The sequence below is a fragment of the Myotis davidii genome, unplaced genomic scaffold (genome assembly GCF_000327345.1).
Source record: "Myotis davidii unplaced genomic scaffold, ASM32734v1 scaffold828, whole genome shotgun sequence".
In the NCBI taxonomy this organism is placed as follows: Eukaryota; Metazoa; Chordata; class Mammalia; order Chiroptera; family Vespertilionidae; genus Myotis; species Myotis davidii.
The window spans coordinates 2,925-15,304 of NW_006299391.1; the positions used below are offsets into that span (position 1 = coordinate 2,925).

General features: G+C 51.3%; 1 protein-coding gene across 1 annotated transcript; it reads left to right on the forward strand.

The window, feature by feature from the left end:
• Positions 1-1,567: 1,567 nt before the first annotated feature.
• Positions 1,568-12,367, forward strand: LOC102756629 (protein KIBRA; the record flags this gene model as incomplete). Its single annotated transcript, XM_006774957.2, has 6 exons — positions 1,568-1,699; positions 2,326-2,472; positions 3,952-4,025; positions 8,074-8,316; positions 10,623-10,712; positions 11,953-12,367. Coding segments are annotated over exons 1-6 (1,086 nt in total), but the record flags the coding sequence as incomplete, so codon positions are not given.
• Positions 12,368-12,380: the final 13 nt, after the last annotated feature.

The following is a 12,380-nucleotide window of genomic DNA, read 5'->3' on the forward strand; positions in this document are numbered from 1 at the left end:
CGCTGTGGAGACCAGGACGCAGTCCCTCCGTCCCTCTCTCCTTCTCTCTCGCTCTCCTGCCCAGAGACACAGCCGATGAGACCAGGATGGAGACCTGCTCCGGGTCCTGATTCCCCACTCAGGTTATTTTTAGCTCAGGATGGTTGGCGTCTAGCTGGACACAGAAAGGAATGCCCCTGAGCAGTTTCTGCTCCTTGAATAATGGGCTTGTGGTGTTCCTTCCACTGTCAAGTTGCTTTTTCTCCACCCTGGACCGAAGCCTCCTTGCCTTTGGCAAAAGAGTGAAGCAGTTAAAACGCTGTGCCCCCTGGACCTTGTCATCACCCCAGCCTCCTTCCCTGGGGGCTGGGACCCCGGCCATCTCTGGTGTGGTCTGACCTTCCGAAAACATCATGACCCTTTGCTTTTTTTATTTTCCCCTCCAGGCGAGAAGTATTTTAATCCTTTACATTTGTCTACAGCAGTGGTTCTCAACCTTCCTAATGCCTCGACCCTTTAATACAGCTCCTCATGTTGTGTGACCCCTAATTTCATTGTTGCAAATTGAACACAAAGCATAGTGATTAATCACAAAAACAATATGTAATTATATATGTGTTTTCTGATGGTCTTAGGCGACCCCTGTGAAAGGGTCGTTCGACCCCCAAAGGGGTCACGACCCACAGGTTGAGAACTGCTGGTCTACAGCTTGCAGGCTCCCTGTTCACCACCCCATTTTCCGTCCTTTATCCCCCTTGATGTTCCTCACTGCTCTGTGACATGGCGGGCAGGTGACATTATCCAGCTTTTTTTAGAGGAGGAAACAGGCTCCTGGTGGCTGAGGGCCATGCCCAAGGTCAAGATGCTACTGGCAGAGGCCAGGGATGACATCAAACATAGAACAGCCCCCTACAAAAAGGAATGATCCGGCCTCAACTATCAAGAGTTCTGAGGTTGAGATTCCCAGATTAAAGGACTGGTCTATGCCATACACTAAAGCTACTCAAACATGCAAGCCTGCCAGAGTCAAGGACACGATCACACAAATTATTAATTATAACACAGTGTAATGAATGCAGTGTTGCAGCTAGGTGCAGTGTGCTCTGGGAACATGTGGCCCAGCCTGGAGGACCCCGGGAGGTAATCCTGGAAGGCTTCCTGTAAGAGCTGACACTTAGAGGATCCTCGACTTCAAGAGTGGTCTTGCTTCTACAGCCCCACACTAGGGACATTTGCAATTGAACATGGTCCTACTGTGCTTTATTCCATAGGCAGGACAGAAAGGAAAATTTTTGAGAGAATGAAGCTCTGTGGTCTGTGCTTTTCTCCTGGACACCCTGTGTCTCACCCCATCTTTTTTTTATTTTTTTATTTTTTAAGGGAGAGGGATAGAGAGTTAGAAACATCGATGAAAGAGAAACATCGATCAGCTGCCTCCTGCACATTCCCTACTGGGTATGTGCCTACAACCAAGGTACATGCCTTTGACCGGAATCGAACCTGGGACTGCAGGCCGACGCTCTCTCCACTGAGCCAAACAGGTTAGGGCTCTCACCCCATCTTTGACCTTTCCCGTTGATTGTCTCCTAGAATCGACAAGAAAATGTCTGATGCTCAGGGCAGCTACAAACTGGATGAAGCTCAGGCTGTCTTGAGAGAAACGAAAGCCATCAAAAAGGCCATCACCTGTGGAGAAAAGGAAAAGCAAGATCTCATTAAGGTACCAAAGTGCCCACGATGTGGGCTCCATCTCCATGTCTCCTGGGCACCTTCCTATGCCAGGCAGTTCAGGGCGCCGAGGCTTAAGTGAGATGGACCAGGGAACCCTGGCTGTCAGCTTCTCCATGTCACAGCTCTCTCGTGGGTAAAGTGGGGATAAATAAATCCTGGGTCATTCCTGGCAGGGCTGTGGTCAGGATTAATTACAATTGTGGTAAAGTTACTGAGTATGGACTGTGCTAGCATTTTCCTCTGCTCGTCTCGTATAGTCAGCATGATAGCCCTATGAGATGGGATCTGTGATTATTCCCATTTTGCAGGAAAGGACACTGAGGCACAGAGAGGTTCATGAACTAGCTCAGATCACACAGCTAGGAAGTAGCAGAGCCAGGGGATCTCAGGCAGTGTGGCTCCAGAGCCAGCGTCCACGCCAGTCTCTCCCATGGAAGGGGCCTGGCACCTAGCAAGTACCCACTCACTGCTGGCTCTTTACAGAGAAGTAGGAAGCGTGGGTGAGCCTCAGTTCCTACTGAATTACCAAAGGTGGCGAGCAAGGCACATGGAGAGTGAGAGACCCAGCGCTCCCTCCCGAAAAGGTGTGTTACTGACTCTGTCCTCCCCGTTCAGAGCCTTGCGATGCTGAAGGATGGCTTCCGGACCGACAGAGGGTCCCACTCTGACCTGTGGTCCAGCAGCAGCTCTCTGGAGAGTTCGGGTTTCCCGCTGCCGAAGCAGTACCTGGACATGAGCTCCCAGACGGACATCTCGGGGAGTGTGAGTAGCAGTGCCTCTTGCTGGGGGCCTCATGAGGGACCGCCCCCAGGAGACTGCTGGGATGATGGCCACCTCCTTGTGACTCACCTGGGGAGCCGGCTGGTGGCTCTCAATGGGGCTGGCTGCGCTCCCCCCCCCCCTCTCTTCTCATTGATTGTTAAGAGAGAGTGGAAGGGAAGGGAGAGGAGGAGAGAGAGAGAGAGAGAGAGAGAAACATAATGACACATCAACTGGCTGCCTCCCGCATGTGCCCAGAAGACCTGGGGCCAGGATCAAACCTGCAACTTAAGGTATGTGCCCTTGACTGGGAATCGAACCCATGATCCTTCAGTGCACAGGCCGACACTCTAACCACTGAGATACACCGGCCAGTGCTGGAGCTCCGTTCTCTTGCTGGAGCTCCGTTCAAAATATATTTTTATTGGCCCCAGCGTGACAGCAGATGGTGTCTGAGGAAAAGCCGGCACTTTCTCCACATCCGCGGTGCCACTGGGCCATGTGCTTGTGTCTAGACGCTGCACAGAAAGGGTTTTTGAAGGACCAAGCGTCTTTCCTTCGTGCTGTTTTGAGGCACTATTCTGTGTTTCTCTCACCAGCTGGAAAACAGGGCATTCTCCTCCTATTGGTCCTAAAACAATGCGTGCATCTTGCGGACCACTGCTGACTCCCCAGTTCCCAAGCTCCGTCCAGTCGCCATGGTGAATGGTGCAAGCTCTGTCCAGACATAGCTCATGAAAGCAAGAGCAGGCAATCCGTGGCTTTGGGGAGCTTTTGTTTCCTAGAGCAGGTGACATTGAACGAACTCGCTACCCGGCCTCTGTGGCTAAAATGCTCTTCCTATCTGACTTCTGTAGCTGTGTTCCCACTTGTGATGAGAAGCTATGTCCACGTCTGATTGGGTGAGCCTTATAGCTTCTTGCTGCTCCCGACAGCAAACAGGCCTTCCCCTTTCCTCCCCCTCCACCCATGTGCCAGCTACCTGCCGCCTGTGGGCCGAAATATTTGAGAACGAGCTATGTGCCTCCTTCCAGTTCTGGAACCTTCTCCTTGCTCACCCAGTGTCTCAGTCCTGACTGCAGCCTCCTGAGTTTTCGGTCGACCTCCTCCCCAGTGCCCCCAGAATGGCTTTTCTTGTGTATTGGCTGTCCCTGACCAGCTGTCCTCCGTGCTTCTGTGGCTTGAATGGGCTCCAAGCCGTTTGCGGCTGCGAGATGATATTCTGGGCCCTCAGCTTCTCTTCTAGGCGTGACTGATGTCTGCGTTTGGGGCTCTTCCCACGGCCTGAAGGAAGGAAAGCGTTTTTTGCCACCTAACTAGCTTCCTTGCGATGCGATGCGATGCGCACAGCCAGCTCAGTAATTGGGGGCTGTTCTTAGCTACGTCCCACAAAAGCCTCACATATTTCCTGAGCTCCTGAAACGCCACTGGGCACTGGCCACAGCAGCCGCGTAACCATCCTGACTCTGTTCTTCCCTCCAGTTCGGCACCAGCAGCCACAATCAGTTGGCGGAGAAGGTCCGATTGCGCCTTCGGTACGAAGAGGCTAAGAGGAGGTAATTGGGGGCCAGGGGGGAAGGGTCCTAACAGTAGAATTACTGTTGCTGAGGGTCCGCTCTTGCCTCCGTTTTACACTCCTCGTCTTGCTTAATCCTGCAGAGATTGTGAAGATGGGTATTATAATCATCATGTTGTAATCCTCTCTGAAACTCAGAGAGGAAGTGACTGACCCACAGACACTGAGTTGGATACAGGGTGGAGCTCTGCTCTGGACACACGTCTGGTAAACCTCAGAGCCTGCCTGTCTTTTCACCTGCTGGCCGCAGTGTCTGTCATCAGGGTTCTCCAATGATCCCCTACGCAGTTTGGTTTGAAGGAACACAACTGGGGTTTTAGCAACAGGCCAAAAGGACTATGGGTCCTGCCCCTGGGAGCAAGCTGTGCTTATAAACCGCGGGGTCCCTGGTGACTGGAGAGGTTCTGTGGCTTCACAGAACTCAACCCCACACGGTTGAGTTCCACTGCCACAAATAAAAAAAAAATTTCTTTTTAATCCTCACCCAAGGATATTTTTCCATTGATTTTTTTTAGGGAGAGTGTAAGAAAAAGGGAAAGACAGAGAGAAACATCAATGTGAGAGAAACACGTCGATTGGTTGCCTCCTGCACGAGCCCCCACCAGGTCCCAGGCCAGGGAGGAGCCTACAACCAAGGTACATGCCCTTGACCGGAATCAAATCTGGGACCCTTTGGTCCACAGGCTGCGCTCTATCCACTGAGCCAAATCTTCTAAGGCACACAAATAAAATAATACTCAGAGATGACATATTGAGAGCATCTGTTAGAGTCAGACATTGTACTAAAACATTCACATATAAAAAATAATAAAAATTAAAAAAATAAAACATTCACATATGCATTATCTCATTTAATATTAAAAGCAATGTATAGGATATCTTGTATTATCTCCATGCTAGGGAAGAGAAAGGTAAGATATTTAATGATTCTTCAATGTGGTGAAGTCAGAATTGGAACCCTGGACAATCTGGCCTCAAGTCCATCATCTTTCTATGCACTGAGCCAGCCTTGCTAGGAAATAGCCCACAGGACATTGCGTAGGTGAATGAAGCCGGGCATATGCATCCATTTTTCCTTAGGTTAAGTTCCTGGCTAGGGACCTTCCCAGCCAGTCCAGGTAGAGTGTGGCAGTGCCCAGGTCTGGCCGCTGTGAACTCCCTGGGAGCGGAACCCTTTGCTGCAAGGCAGAAATTCGATAGAAACTAGAGGGAATAAAAAAAAGGAGGGGGGGGATTTGTTGGTTTATTGAACTCAAGTCCCGGGTAAGCCAGCTTCAGGCACAGCTGTATCCAGCGACTCAAATGATGATATAAAGACTCAGTCTCTCTTCTTTTCTCCATCCTGCCTGCCTTTGTGTTGAGCTGCATTTCTAGGCTTACCTACTACCAGGTTAGCAACCCCAGTGGGAAGAGCACCACCCACCTTTCCCAAAAGTTGTAACAAGTTTGGAGTCTGAGACGCCCTGGCTTTTCTGGGTGAACCAATCATTTTTGTAGGGTGGGGAAAATTGGAAGGATCGGAAGGCCTAGGCATGGGTAATGTGCCCAGTTCTTGGAGGGAGATTGATGTCAGCTTTGTGGGAACCAAACGACTTGAAAATTTGGGAGGCGTGACTTCCCAAAGAGAATTTGGAAGATTGTGACCAAAAGAGAAAGACAGGGGATACTGGTCAGTCGGGGAAAAAATGCTCCCTGTGCACTATTTCAGCTCCCCCTAGAGGTCCCATAAAACAACAGGACTTCCGCGTTTGGACGGCCACTTTTTGTGCCCTCTGAAGGGGACTCTGAACCCTGGATCTCTTCCAGCCTGTGGTGATGCCTGTCTTAGGTCCTCAGTTCTGGGGAGACTAAGATTGGAATCTTCCCTCGGGTTGAGCCATTCAACTTCTTAACACAGAGAGAAGTCCTATCACAACTTCTCATCACGTCCTGCCTCATCTGCCTTTATCCAGCTTCCTGCCTCCCCTCCACCCATAGCTCTCTGCAGGAGTAGGGGAACGAGCCAGTCGAGGGGGAAATCAAGGCTGCAAGACCTAAGGGGTGGAGGCAAGGGGAAGCTGTAGTGCAAGGTCAGGTCATTGTATGCCATGCTTGGTCGCATGTGCATTTCTGGGCAGCAAGTCTGGTAGCTTCCTCAGATTCTCCAAAGGATGCAGGGCCCGAGGTTTGAGGAGCACAGGTGGAGACAAAGAGTCACTAGAAAGAACATGCAAGAAAGCATCCATCACCCCTCCAGTGTCCCACGTGTGGTTGAGCTGCTGCCAGACCCGGCCATTCCACTGTCCTCAGAGCAGCTGGAGAACAGCAGCAAGGGCTGTACATGTGAATATGGAATTTAAATTAATTAGTTCTAAGAATCCATGCGTGCTGAGACACTTGGCTGGGGAGTGGGCAAACCAAGAAGTATCTCTTTATGGAATTTTCACTACACAGCACAGACATCTTGTCTCCCACCGTGTTTTGATAAACTAATATTGGGCCACATTGTCTGCAGATTTGATCAAACTGGGAGTCCAGAGGCCTGGGCTCTCAACAGGTCAAAGCCATGCTGTGACTCAATCGTAGGTGAGCCTCTCTGGACATGTGTCCAACAGGGTGACCACCAGGTCTCACCCATCCTTTGGGGACCGGGAGAGAGGGTAGGACATGGTAGCTAAAAGCACTTTGCAAAGGCTAAATCCTGAAGGATCACATGACTGCCTTTAGATACGTGCCTCCGTGCTCTGGATTATACTGTGAATCTTAATTTGGTCCAATGATAATCAGACCTACTATCTGCAGGCACTGGGCAGTGTATAAAGAGCCCTGAATGGTATGTTCTCACTTGGTCGTCAGAACCCACCTCACAGGCACAGGATGCTCATTCTCAAAGAAGTTAAGGGACAGGGCTCCCGACTCCTTCCTTAATGTTATTAAGTACCTGCAGTATACCAGGGAAAGTGCTAGAAGCTCGTGATGCCAAAATGATTTCTTAACAAAAATGACCTTTTATCAAGAAGGCCAGAGCCAAAACCCCAGCTCCAGGCCGCAGGCCCCAGGTCCATGGTTGCTCACACGGCGCTGCCACCACACTCACTGGTTAGCAGTTGTGGTCTTAGCTATGGTTGTAGGGGGCCCGTGACTGCCATTGGTTTAGTACCTGTTATGTACTAAACAGGTGCATACTTTAAACATCTATAATAGTAAAAACGTAATATGCTAATTAGACTGGATGTCCTTCCAGACCAAGCCGGTGCTGTGAGGGAAGCCCAGGTCCCAGGTACCAGAGGGAAGCCAGTGCCGGCAGCCTGGAAAAGGAAGGCCTACTCTTGCACGAATTTTGTGCATCGGGCCTCTAATTATATAATAAATACATAATGGCTCATTTTCACAATACTGAATGACGAATAATTGTTTTGTTACCTTTACGTGTGAATATGAAATTTAAATTAATTAGCTCTAAGAATCTGTGCCTACTGAGACACTTGGCTGGGGAGTGAGCAAGGCTCAGGGAGTTTGCCCAATGTCATGTACCTGATAAACGGTCAGACCAGGTACCAACAACAGAGGCAGAGGAAACATTTATTGATCACCTACTATGTGCCAAGTAGCGCACTCTGAGAGTTGATGGATGTGTCACAAAGCCTTCAACCACAACTCAGGAGGAATGGTCGCTTTCTTTAGAGAGATTATGACTTGTCCACGGTCACATAGCTAGTGGTAAGAGGCTGTTGCCTGGTGATGAACCCAGCTCTCGGTTCCATTCTGCCAGGCTAGTGTCCCCTGCGGCAAGGACAGTGCCTTGTTTATGCCTCTACCCCATCCCTGCCGCGCATGCTCATTGCTGGCACTTGGCAGGCACTGCCTGGGTCTCTTAGATAAAAACATGTTCCTGGAGACGACATGCTGAGCAAAATGAAGTCAGGAACCGTCAGGCTGCTCGGAGGATGTCACGGCTCCTTGTCTCTCACAACCTTGGACGTGCCATCTGTTACCCTGCTCCCGCAATGCCACAGGCACACCGGTCATGCCCCCTTCTCGGCCCGCAGGATCGCCAACCTGAAGATCCAGCTGGCCAAGCTGGACAGTGAGGCCTGGCCTGGAGTGCTGGACTCGGAGAGGGACCGGCTGATCCTCATCAGCGAGAAAGAGGAGCTGCTGAAGGAGATGCGCTTCATCAGCCCCCGGAAGTGGACGCAGGGCGAGGTGGAGCCGCTGGAGATGGCCCGCAAGCGGCTGGAGAAGGACCTGCAGGCAGCCCGGGACACCCAGAGCAAGGCGCTGACCGAGAGGTAGGGCTGGGGCTGGGCCGGGGCCGGGAGGGAGCTTGCGGCCCTTCCCTCACTGCCCGTCCTGGGGCTGCCAGAGGTCCTTGTGTTTCATGAAAAGTGTTAGGATTTTTTTTTTTAATATTGAGAACTAATCCAAAAGGTTTTTTAAAATATATTTTTATTGATTTCAGAGAGGGAGGGAGGGAGAGAGACAGAAACATCAGTGATGAGAGGGAATCATTGATCGGCTGCCTCCTGCACACCCACACCGGGGATCGAACCCACAACCTGGGCATGTGCCCTGACCAGAAATTAACCGTGACCTCCTGGTTCACAGGACAATGCTCAACTGCTGAGACACGCTGGCCGGGCAAATCCAAAAGTTTTTAAAAAAAATACTAGGAAGGCTAAATCAGCTGCTTCCTGTGGGCCTGACTGAAACTGAAAGCCACTGGTTTACATTCTTTGCTTTCAACCTTGTAACAAACTTTATTTCCTTCATTGTCACACCATTTTGCACACCCACACCGCACAGAGCACGACCTCGCACCCACAGGAGGTCCCGTAATCCCCAGCTTCTCATTCATTCATTCATTCATTCATTCATTGTGTCCATTACCTGTCACACAGTCCTTCATTTACACCTCCTGGCAACCCTGAGGTTCATTGCCATTTTATAGATGAGGAAACGGAGGCTCCCCCAACATCCCTGAGTGGCAGAGCTGTGCGTAGATCCCAGGCTTACTGGCTCCGGAGCCCATGCTTGCTTTAGGCTGCTGCCCACGTAGAGGGTCTTTTATTATTGCTGTCAGCCCCTGGGTGGCTTCCCCGGAACTGTAAGTTCACACAGCCAGTCCGGGAAGCTAGAATCTCCACTCCGCAGCAGCTGCTGAGCGGGTGACTTGAAGGTCCCCCAGGGCAGGGCCCTCTAGGGGACATGCAGAGGGAAGCCAGGGGCATCTGGGCAGGAGGAGGGGAGAGCCTGGGGAAGGGTAGGGACAGGCTGAAAGCTGTGAGCCTCTGCAGGCGAGAGGAGAAAGCTGACTCAACAGTCTTCGAATCTACATCTGTTTGCTCCCCAACCACGTTTGTCTGTCTGTGTCCATCCCTCTGACTCTTGTCTCCTTAGGTCTCTTTCTGTTCCCATGTTCCTCTCTCTCTCTCTCCTGTGTCTGGAAATGGGAGTATTATGCGCCTCATCTTCACACAATAGCCTTTCCATTCAAGATGCCTCTGAGGACAGGAATAGTTAAACCACACCGCAGGGCCTGCCAAACCCCAGTCACAAATGAGTCAGAATGACAGACATCTCGACACCCCTCGTCCTAACTCCTCCCCTCCTGTAGGGCCTCCCACCACTTCTAAGAGCGGCTGTGCATTCAGGTAGGGTGCTTGTTAGAGTGTGGGCTCCCTGGCTGCCCCCCAGGGACCGGTTCCCCAGGCCTGGGATGTAGCCCAGGCTCTTGCATTTTTAACCAGCACCCCAGGTGCTAAGCTTAGCTTGTGCACCTTCTGCATCCTCTGCCTTCGATGCTTGATGTGTTCTTGGCCTCCCAGCATGTGCCCGGCATCACACACAAATGCCATCTGGCCCGCTCGGCCCAGCGCCTCTGGGAGGATGCCTCGGCGCCTGCGTTTTGCTGCCGGCGGCCACAGCCTGTGCTCAGGAAGTCAAGGCCACCTGACTCCTGGCCCCCCAGCATCCTCTTGGGGTTTCAGTGGGGACCTGCTTTTACTCCCATAACACGCCTCCGTGGTTTTCTCCCAGAGACGAGGAAAACGGAGGTAGAAGTGGGGGTCCCAGCGGCTCCTTGACCTCTTCCTTCCAGGGCTTTGCTCTTAGGGAGGGTCAGGGGTTCGGCCCTGTTCATTCTGTGGAGAGTCAAGGATTCTGTGTTGAAGGCCTGGGATGCTGGTGGAGGGTTAGTGTGGTTAGATTTTTTCCATGGAAATGGAGGGAGGTAAAGTTGAGTAGAATCCTAATTCTGCCACTAATTCTGTAGCTTTAAGTAAATTATTGGACCTTAAGAACAACTTCATATGTAAAGTGGGAAAAGCCATCCTTACCTCGTTAGGGTTATTTTGCAAATGAGTTAAAACGATGTCATAGCACATTGTTTCTAGCACAGACCTTGGTATATTGTGTCTGATGATACAAGCCGTTGCTATAGATTATATGGGAGCTCACATCTCCCCAAACGTCACAGGGAAATGCTTCCAGAAGGTTCTTGTGTGTTGGTGTGTCCACCTCCATCGGTACGTGCCTGTGATTCCTCTTTCAGGGACACATTCCTCGGGGCTCCCCCTCATGCCTTCTCTCCCTTCAGGTTGAAGTTAAACAGTAAGAGGACCCAGCTGGTAAGGGAACTGGAGGAAGCCACCCGGCAGGTGGCAGCTCTGCATTCCCAGCTGAAAAGGTGAGCGGTGGGCAGTGGGGGCAGTGGGGACAGTGGTGTCTCGGGGCCGGCCAGGTGCAGGCGTCCCTCCTGCACGACATGGAGAGCAGACCTCAGGCCGGGGCCTTGGTGGGCAACTGAGTGTCACTGGACTTTCACAGCATTTGTTTTTCTCAGATATTTCTCTTTTTTTAAAAAAATATATTTTATTGATTTTTTACAGAGAGGAAGGGAGAGAGATAGAGAACCAGAAACATCAATGAGAGGGAAACATCGATCAGCTGCCTCCTGCACATCTCCCACTGGGGAAATGCCCGCAACCCAGGTACATGCCCTTGACCGGAATCGAACCTGGGACCCTTCAGTCCGTAGGCCGATGCTCTATCCACTGAGCCAAACCGGTTTCGGCCTTCTCTTTTTTTAATACATTTTTATTGATTTCAGAGAGAAAGGGAGAGGGAGAGAGAGAGATAGAAACATGAAAATTAGAGAATCATTGATCAGCTGCCTCTTGCTGTGCTTTCAGATATTTCAACCGTAGCCTTTGTTATAAGTGATACTGCATTTCCACTTACCCTTAGGATATAGTTTCCTTTTAATACACACACACACACACACACACACACATATTAGAGCATAACAGAGTTGATTTGAATTAACATATTATTTCAGGCTAGATTCAAATATGGGAAAATACCATGAAAATGGAAAGCAGCCCTGACCGGTTTGGCTCAGTGGATAGAACATCGGCCTGCGGACCTAAGGGGCCCAGGTTCGATTCTGGTCAAGGGCATGTACCTTGGTTGCGGGCACATCCCCAGTAGGGGGTGTGCAGGAGGCAGCTGATCGATGTTTCTCGCTCATCGATGTTTCTAACTCTCTATCCCTCTCCCTTCCTCTCTGTAAAAAATCAATAAAATATATTTTAAAAAAAATTTGTAGGAAATGCAAATTTAAAAAAAAGAAAATGAAAAGCAGCCAGCGGAGATTTGGGAAACAGAAATACAGAGGGGGAAATGAGCTTTAAGGCAGTCGGCTTGGGTTCAAATCCCAGCTCTGCTAGTTTCTGATTGGGTTGCCTTCTTGGGGTATCAGTTTCCTTTAGTGAAACGGAGGTGCATGGTCTACCCAGGAGACTGTCAAGAGGGTCCAGTGAGATCATGCACTCTGAGTGCTTAGGTGCTTCTCAGAGCCGGGCAGGAAGTCCCGGCTGTCCCAGCTGCTCCGTGTGTCTCACCCTCCATCCTCTCTCTGCCCCCAGCCTCTCGAGCAGCATGCAGTCCCTGTCCTCGGGCAGCAGCCCTGGGTCCCTCACGTCCAGCCGGGGCTCCCTGGCCGCCTCCAGCCTGGACTCCTCCGCCTCTGCCAGCTTCACTGACCTCTACTATGACCCCTTCGAGCAGCTGGACTCAGAACTGCAGAGCAAGGTGGAGTTCCTGCTCCTGGAGGGGGCCCCGGGCTTCCGGCCCTCGGGCTACATCACCACCATCCACGAGGACGAGGTGGCCAAGACCCAGAGGGCCGAGGGGGGCGGCCGCCTGCAGGCCCTGCGCTCCCTGACCGGCACCCCGAAGTCCATGACTTCTCTGTCTCCACGCTCCTCCCTCTCCTCGCCGTCCCCGCCCTGCTCCCCTCTCATCGATGACCCCCTCCTGGCTGGAGACGCCTTCCTGAGCCCACAGGAATTTG